The sequence below is a fragment of the Xenopus laevis genome, chromosome 8S, assembly GCF_017654675.1.
Source record: "Xenopus laevis strain J_2021 chromosome 8S, Xenopus_laevis_v10.1, whole genome shotgun sequence".
Lineage (NCBI taxonomy): Eukaryota > Metazoa > Chordata > Amphibia > Anura > Pipidae > Xenopus > Xenopus laevis.
Window position 1 is genome coordinate 27,856,199 of NC_054386.1, and position 9,376 is coordinate 27,865,574.

A 9,376-nucleotide genomic window follows, 5' to 3' on the forward strand; every position below is an offset into this window, starting at 1 on the left:
TTCTGTTTCCAGGATCCGATTACAACTGTTCCGCACAAAAAGCAAGGGCTGGGGGGTACGATCCCTGGAAGACATTCCCCAGGGAACATTTGTATGCGAGTAAGTGCTCCTTATAAATTTGCACTCTGATTGGGCCACTTCCTTGTGCTAAGGTTTCCTGTGTAGTTTTGCAGTTCCCAAGCTCCCCTGTGTAGCCAGCAGACGGGTCCACATAATTTCCCAATATCCAATCACAAAGTGCAACTTCCAACTTGAGCCATCTTGTTTTTGAAAGACAGGCCTGTTGTCCATCTGCAACTTCCGTTTCTATGCATGGTATAAAGCATAGTAACCTAGCTGTGTATAACTTCCTTTTATGCAGAAATGCTCCCTTTTTATCCACAAGGTGGGGCCATTGGAATATTAAACATTTTCTTTGCAAATTATATCTGAGCCTTTGACTTCCATGCAGGGCCACCAATAGAAATCACGGGACCCCGTACAACAACATTTTCGGCGCCCCCTAGGCCCCACCCACCCTGGCGTCCAAGCCCCGCCCACTCCACATTACAGTTAATAGACCACACAGACATCAGCGCTAAAAAAATAACCCCCCCCCCACACACAAGTTATAAAAAGCTATTGATGGTCAGGGCCCCCTTATAAGTTTAAAAAAAAACATTGGTGCCAGGGCCGCCCATAAAAGTTTTTTTTAAAAAAAGCATTGGTGCCTGGGCCCCCCTTACAAGTAAAAAAAAATTGGGGCCCCAAAAAAATATTTTTAAAAAAACATTGGTGGCAGGGGCCTATAGAATATTAAAATAATACATTGGTGGCCAGGGGATAAAAAAAACAAACCACAAATTGGTGTTCAGTAGAATTGAACTCGTGGACTTCACCTCCTTTTGTGGGTCTTCGGGAGTTCGGCTGTTCGGCTGGCCACAGATCTTCGGCGCTGGCAAGGGGGGCCTGGCTCTTTCTAAACTGCAGCACTGCCGGGCCCCCCTTCATGCCTGGGCCCGGGACACTTGTCCCCCCCTGATGGCGGCTCTGCTTCCATGTATCCGCTCATCAGAAGTCTCTACTTGAGAAAGTGAAGAGGCTAAATCTCAGGTTTAGAGTGTAGAGGGTTTGGGCACCAAACTCATGAACTCCCAGCATTCCCAGCCACCTTGGCTAAGAATTATGGGAGATGTAGAGAACTGAACTATGTCTGGCCTTCTCTAGAACCCTACATTGCACCAGAGTCCTAATGTTCATCTGGATTATCTTCCCAGGTATGTGGGGGAGCTGATTTCAGACACAGAGGCTGATGTTCGAGAAGATGACACCTACCTGTTTGATCTTGATAACAAGGTATGTGGGGGGTGATATTGAGCTTAGCCTATTGAAGAGAAGTCCATAAAGATAAATAAGATCTAAAGGTGTATCTAAAGTACTTTAACCATGGTTAGTGGTATTTTTTGTTTTTAAAAGGAAATTGTCTCTTTGAAAGGGTGGATACTAGATGATTGGTCAGACATACTGTATACCGGAAGTGTAGCTCCTTCTGACTTCCTCATATGCCAACATGGTGCACTGGAACATTTTCAGACATGTCCAATCATGTGTGATCAAACATGATGGAATTTTGATCTCTGAAAAGGGTCTCCTGGCCTGGGATACATGTCTAAATGGTCTGGCAGTATGGTCAAAACATGCTAAACTGGCCGACCACATTATGGCCGAAGTCTACTGTAAGATAAAATTGTCACGGTGACAGGGGTGCCAATAAAAACAGACCTCGGGTAAAGCAAATGTACATTGCAAACATATCAAGACAAATCACCAATCAAAGTGATTGAGCAGCTTTTTTTAGTTGGTAGCTATGACCCTTTCCCAGCAGATGCCAAGTCAAGGATAAGCAGCAAGGATTGATGTAAAGGGCTTAGATGAGGTGGTCCTGAAAACAGCATTTCTTATGGTTAGAAATATCCATTGGAGCTGACTTTAGGAGAGGGTTTGGAAGCAGAAGACAGCTGTTGCCACCTTGACCTTGACTAGATCTAATAGTGCCTCCAATGTGCATACATGAAACAAGGAGAAGACCATTCTATGTTGTTTGACTTCCAAAACAGTAACTTTTTATCTCAAGCACCTTGGTGGTCAGTTTGGAGGGTGGATTTATTGCAGTGAGGGAGAGAGCAGAACGTCACTGTGTTATTCCTGGTAGAGGGCGGTCCTTGAGCTGAATTTGAGAACAGAGAAGCACTTAGTGAAGCGAGCAAAGCACCCAGATTGGGCAGAGAAGAGAATCTGTTTGCCTGACAGAGCACAGGAGTTGGCAGACGAAGTCGATTTAACGTGCACTCTTCACCGACCTCCTTAATTGTGCAACCTCGGCATTGGCCATCCATTAAACATCATTATGACTGTCCCCAGAAGGTACAGTCTGCTCCTTTAATGCATCTTTGCGCTTGGGGCCCCGCTGAGCTTGAGTAATTAACGTTGCCCTGCTAGATTTTTTGCTGCTGAAGAAGAAAGGAGAATCCTTGCAAGGTTCTTCCCATTCCCCGGGATATGAGGGGTCTGTTTCCAGAGGCAGTTCTTGTACTTTTTCTCCATGGATAGAATAAACCAACCAAAGCTTTTATGTGTTATACTTCCATTGTGCCACAAATAATTGGGTTATGATGTAAAACAGTATGGCTTTTGCTACATCAAGTCGATCGTAAAAATGTTGGGACCCCTTTCTGTTTCAGCTCCCCTTTGTTTTGCATTTCAATGTTTATGCATTGGGGGTTCATATGCCAGGTGGGACATTCTTCAAGCTTTGGTGCTGCAAAGTTTGTGGAAGTCACTGTTTCCTGCCCCAGTTATTCAGCATCATTTGATGTCTTTTTTTAAATCTTTGAGAATTTCATTATAATTTCCCGGTCTCCCCGTGGTGCTTAGGGTTGAATATTTAACCGGTGGCCCAGACCGATCCTGCATAATTGTGCTTTACTACCCATTGTCATAAAGCTTGTTTTGTTCAGAATAATTGCAGTCTGACACCATTAACTTGATCAATCACTGTTTTTGGTAGAAATTATATTTTAAAAATGGCAAATAATTTACTAGTAGGTGTAGTAGAGTAATATAAACCCAACAGGCATGCCATGCTGCTGATTCTGTGTCGTTGAATCATTCATTGAGGCTTCTTTCAAATAATAGCTTGTTCCAAATAATAGCATTGTGGGGTTCAATTAGTGAGCTCATTAATTCTGGGAAAAAACAAGTCAATTTCCGACCCTTATTTAAGGAAGGAGCTAATGTTGTGCATGCTGGTTATAATGCATTTCCCTCTGAAACTCACTCAAATGGCTCCTTCCGCACATTTTTCAAAAGAACAGCTAACTTTAATTCAAAAGTTGATTAGAGAGGGGGAAAACATATCAAGAAGTACAGAAAATGATAGGCTGCTCAGCTAGAAATGATCTCAAATGCTTAAAAATGGCACCAAAACCTGAAAACCATTGGAATGGATAGAATATCCAAAATGGCAAATACTCAGCCGATGATCAGCTCCAGGAAGATGAAAGGATTAAAGTTACCTGTGATACTGTTACAATTAGAAGGCGCCTATTTTAGCCAAGCTGTCGACAAGAAGCCCCTGCAAAGTCCCATTGTTGAAAAAAAGATGTGTTTAAGAGCTTACAGTTTGCCAAAGAACACAGTGACTGGCCTAAAGAGAAATGGCCCAACATTTATGGACTCAGCAAGTTCTTTTTGGGTGTAGGGGCCACAGACAGTTTGTCAAACACCCCCCAAACACTGAATTCAAGCTATAGTTCAGAGTGAAGTGTGTGGCACAAGCATCATGATATGGGGATGTTTCTCATACTATGGTGTTGGGCCTATTTATCCCATACCAGAGATCGTGGATCAGTTTCAGTCCAAATACTTGAAGAGGTCATGTTGCCTTATGCTGAAGAGGAAATGCCCTTGAAATGGGGGATTCGACACGACAATGAGCCCAAACACACCAGTAAAACAGCAACATCTTGGTTGGCTTGAAACATGTTTCACTTGATACAGTCAATGAGTTGGGAAAGAATAATGCAGGGACTGCTGCCTAATATTCCATTTTCTTCACTTGGAATAACTGAATAACACAAATTTCATCCATTTTTCTTCATGTTTTGATTTGGAATAGAATGTGCATTGTTCCCAATACATTTACCTGGATGGAAATAAAACATATTAGAAGGATTTTCAGCTTTGTTCACTTTTTAAACACACTGCTATGTGTATTTATAATATTTTTCTCTTCTGTTTTTATCACAGGACAGAGAGGTTTATTGCATTGACGCCCGTTTCTACGGCAACATCAGTCGCTTTATCAACCATCTCTGTGAGCCGAACCTGCTTCCTGTGCGAGTTTTCATGTCCCACCAGGATCTGCGCTTTCCCCGTATTGGCTTTTTCAGCAGCCGGCACATCACTGCTGGAGAAGAGATTGGGTGAGAACATTAAATCTCTTTACAGGGGCCCCCTCTTCTCCCCTATTCCTCCCATTGCTTTACCCAACTCTCCCTCATTAAAATAGAAATACAGTTTGATGCTATTTGGCATAGAAGTGTTCTATTTCCACTTGTCAGATAGTATGGGCAGGTTCCGTAGCAACTGTACTGGAGTCAAATCTTTTCTCCTTAAGTAACTAGCCTTATTTTTAGGGATGCACCAAATCCAGGATTTGGCTGAATCTGAGTGCCTCGCTAAACTATATCCTTTAAGTCAAATGACTTTTTCATCGCACGAACAAGAAAATAGCAGGGAATTTTTTTTTGGTGAGCTACATACGCAGTTCTGTCTGACCCTTCCTATGGATTGATTTTGGGATTAGAATGAATCCTTAATGGAATTCGGCAAATCCCAAAATAGTTGATTTGGTGCATCCCTACTTATTTTCTGCTAGATTTACAATGACCACTAAGCTCAGCTTCTCTGCAAAAGCCTAGAGTGCACTGAGCATGTGCAGTGCCACTGATTCATAAGAGATGGCCTAACAAAACTGGAGGAAATGCACCATCTGATAACGGTATACTGTTCACTGCTTGTCTATTCCCAGGTTCGATTACGGTGACCGATTCTGGGACGTTAAGGGCAAACTCTTCAGCTGTCAGTGCGGTTCCCCCAAGTGTAAGCACCCAATCAAAGTCCTTTCCGAGTGCCAGTCATTCACCACCGCAGGAAGTCAGTTGGAGAGTGGCTTGCCTGACATTAGCTTTGGCACCCCCCCAAGCCCCTCGCAGACACAGTGACATACAGGACCCTTTTTTGAAAATCTGTAAGCATCAAAGAAAGCATCAGACTTGGACACAGACATCTTTCCACCACCCACCACTCTCTTCATGATTTTTAACTCTTATGGAGAAACCGCTGGCAGAGAGGAGACTTTTCTAATAAACTTCTGTCCTGATTCACTCATTCCCTGCCGGAGAGACTCTGCAAAGATGCACTAAGCAGTTGGAGCAAATCAAAGTCCAGTGCTCTGGCTGCAAAGAGGTTATCAAGTAAAAGTATTTTTGCCCCCAAGGGGGAACAATTGTATTAAGCCCCCGTCTCTCTTTTGTCACTCATACTTACACACAAGCAAATGAAATGTAATGTGTTTATTCTCTTATTCGGCATGGAGTCAGCCTTGGGCAAGGTGGAGATCGGAAGAGGAAAGAAAAGATCTATTGACATTTCTACCGAGCATAAAAGAATTCACTGAAGGGGAAGAAGGCAAATGCAGGATGACCACTCTCCTCAGATAATACAAGGTCTTACAACATGTAGATCGGTTTCACTGGAAAGGGTTTTTTTTTTGTATTATTCTTTTAGGGACAAAGAAATATCTAAAGACAACACCGTAACATTGAACATCGGTTTCCTTTTATTTTGTAATCATCCAAAAATCTCAGGACTGAAAACAGTTACAGCCAATGGTTTTGGTGGCACAAAAGATATTCCGAAAAAAGAAACTAGTCATATATCGTCACAGGTGTGCTGGGCCTCCAGTCTTTGGACTCTTCTTTCGTTATTTTCTAGAGAAGGGTGGCAGTGGATGCAAAACTATAGGCTATGGGGGCTGTAAAGCAAGCTCATTTGAGTCGAAAGCTGAAGCTCCATTGACTGATGAAGACCTCCCGATTAGTTGAGCATGGACGTACATGCCATCACCAGTATGGCACCTCTGTTCTGAAGAGCCCCAGACATGAGCAGCCCTTGTCAGAGCCATTCTTCATTCTAGAAATTTGTGTTAAAGATCCAGTTACAGTTGGTTCATTTTTTCTGGAGACATTAGCATCAACAATTTGTGGGACATTGTGATATTCCCTTAGCTTCCAGGCCTCTCCATCTGCTAGTTCGATCCAAAAAGGCACCATAAGCAGCCCCAAGGTTAAATGGTTGCTTCTACAACCATAAAGATTTTCTCAATTTTAAGTTGTTTAATGCTACTTCTGATCCCCCAGAAGATGGTTATTCTCAAGCTCTACATAAGAGGAGACATTGTAAAGGGGGCAGAAAAAAAGTCAGTTCCAGTACACATTTTTCACGGTGGAAAATTCAATTCTAAAAAAAAATTTCAAAACTAAAAAAAAAATTCCTACACTTATCTTTTTACAGAAAAAAAAGAAACATTTTGGAGTAATAAGGTGCTGACAATGCTTCTGATTTTTATGCTGAACAGATCTAATGTTATCAATTGTACCATAAACTGATTTTAGGATAAAGTACCAGAAGAAACTTTTTTTTTAAATTGTTAGTATTATCGTAGTGTGAATAAAATTTCTTTTGTATTTTATTTGTTTTTTTTCCGTTGCCTAAAATAAAATGGCTGATTGCAATTTTTTTATGGGACTTATTCTGTGTTTCATTTTTGTTTTTAGGTCCTTCAATATGTTTAAAAAAAGTATTCAGTTTGTGAATCATGAATTTTTAGAGCTGTTTGCTTTCATATTTTGCATTTTAGATGATTAATGTTGCACAAGCCTTTTTTATTTCTCACTTAAAGCATTTTTACTTTTTTGTTCTGCCTAGTTTAACTTTTTTTTCCATAAAAAACCTTAATAAATAAAATAAAAAGTTAAAACAAAAAAAAACATCCAGTGTGAAATTATCTTCGCTTTTAACTTCTTGACTCTTCGCTAGAGCCAAACTTGGATGGACTAAAATGAAAATGGTTAAAACAAGAAAAATTCCAGCGTGAAGTTATCTTTACTTTCAATTTCTCAACTGCACTAGAGCTGAACGTGTCACGTAGATCCATCCAAGTAAGAATGAATCAAATCAATAATGTATGGATTTGGCTGAATACTGGATTTCACCAAAAAAATTTAGCGATTTTAAACTACCGGTACATTTTTGTTCTGCTTAATTTTTTTCAAAAAAAAAAAAAAATACAATAAGAAATGGTTTAAAGAAAAAAAATAGTTCTAGTGTGAAATTATCTTCACTTTTAACTTCTTGACTCTTCACTAGAGCTGAACTTGGAATGCATAAAATAAAAATAGTTAAAAAAAGATCAATTCCAGCATGAAATCAAATCAATAATTCATGTATTTGGCTAAATACTGAATCCTCCAAAAATATTTGGCCAAATATCACACTAAATATAGGCAAAAATAATATAAGCAATGTTTTTGTCCAGCATGGTTTTTCTATTTAAAAATATATATACTTAAAAGAAGACACACAAAAAATTCAGTTTGGAAAACAAAAACTATTTCAGTTGAAAATTATCTTCCCACTTCACCAGAATCTAATGATTCAAAATGAAGATCAGTCCAAATTTTTGGATCTTACTGAATACCGACTCCCCCATAAAATACTTGGTGAAATACCTGACCAAATCAGACCAAATTAAATTTTAGATTAAAATAAGATTTGGATGAAAAGTGTGAATTTTTGAAGAATATTTTGTCAGCCTCCGTTGCTGATATTTGTGACATCACATAAACTGACTCCAAACCCTGAAGATTGGAGGCACCCTTAATAGCAAGTGATAGTGATTGTCCATCCCATTGGCCTGCTCCATTCAAGGAATGCCAAACTTTGCAGAGAATCTTGGGCACATTATTTCGAAAAGAACTGCTATCGATGATATTTGGCTGCCGAATCCATGGGCGAGTTAGGACCCTCAATGACCCCAGAACTAAATGGATACATTTAATGGAATATTGCCTTTCTGTCCTAGTGGCCACATTCCATGCAAGCATTGGGCTGAATCACAAGATCAAATGTAGCGAAGACTCTGCATCACTGTAGATAATTAAAGTTTCCTTAACGTCCAACAGCAGCACACACTGAGATTTCCCTAATTAGGACAGTAGGATCAATAACCGAGTTTCAGAATTTATAAGAACCCACTCCTTCCCCTCTTACATCGTGTTTTTTTCTGTCCTACGTGCGGACAGTGGGATGATTTTTCTTTTTTGCCATGGAGGTCTCGGTAGTGAGCTCAGGGACAAGCAGGGAGCCAGCTTTGGGTGGTGGTCCTTGTGGATGGAAGGGAACAGAGCTTCATATCCGTCTGGATTCAGCTAACCGCTTGAACAGTAAGTTAGGCAGCAAAGAAACCAGCAGGTGTGCACTTCTGGGATCGCGGGTTTCAGGAGGGGCGCGTTGAGCGCGATTTGTCGAGGCACTGGATTTAAAAGGCTGTTGTGTATTTTCGCAGGCGCCCAAAAAGAGTTCTATATGAGCGGTCATGCTGCGAACAAGGGCTGTGTTGCCTGGGGAAGCAATTAAGGTATTGCAATGTGTCCCAATGCAGAATGGAAAGGTTATATTTTCTTATTGTCTCTACAGATGTCCAGTCTGGAAGCTAGACAAGGAAAAAGGCGGTCTAAAACCAGCTATGTGGTCTGCAGACAGTGTGATGTCCCTCTCCGGGATAACTATAAGAGAGGTCGCTGTGCCTGGCAAAAGCTAACGAACCCCCTCAGTCTGCTGAGATGGCAATGAGATGGTTTAAGGACTTTATTCAGCTTAATTTTCAGAAATCAGGGGTTCTTTATCTCAGGACCCGATTAATCTTGCCAACAAGTCGCCTATATCAGTGGATGAACAGGATTATACTGTTATTGAAATTCATTCTTCATCAGAGGATGAAGTGGACATGGCAGTGTTCCAATCTGAATCTATATCTAAGCTAATAAAAGCAGTTAAGGGGGCAATGGAAGATCAGGAGGGGAAGAGTTCTAAACCAGAACAGGAGAAAGGCTGGTCAATGAAAATACCTAAAACATTCCCCTTACACCCAGTGATCAAAGATCTCATGGAATTTGAAAGGAAGAATCCTGACAGACCACCTGCGATTAACAAACGTTTGAAAACTATTTTTCCTACATCTGAAGAATCCAAAAAATGGGAAGATCCTCCAAAA

The 9,376-nt window shown here is 40.7% G+C and overlaps 1 protein-coding gene across 4 annotated transcripts in view; it reads left to right on the forward strand.

Annotated features, from left to right (window-relative positions):
- ehmt1.S (euchromatic histone-lysine N-methyltransferase 1 S homeolog) overlaps window positions 1–6,840 on the forward strand; it is a 45,264-nt gene extending 38,424 nt beyond the window's left edge. For all 4 annotated transcript variants that reach the window (XM_018232548.2, XM_018232549.2, XM_018232545.2 and 1 more), the window contains 4 exons: window positions 13–99; window positions 1,257–1,335; window positions 4,288–4,463; window positions 5,072–6,840. In XM_018232548.2, coding sequence (XP_018088037.1) covers window positions 13–99; window positions 1,257–1,335; window positions 4,288–4,463; window positions 5,072–5,264 — 535 coding nt within the window. In that variant the 3' untranslated portion in view covers window positions 5,265–6,840. The remainder of the gene's footprint in view (window positions 1–12; window positions 100–1,256; window positions 1,336–4,287; window positions 4,464–5,071) is intronic.
- The last annotated feature ends 2,536 nt before the right edge of the window (window positions 6,841–9,376 follow it).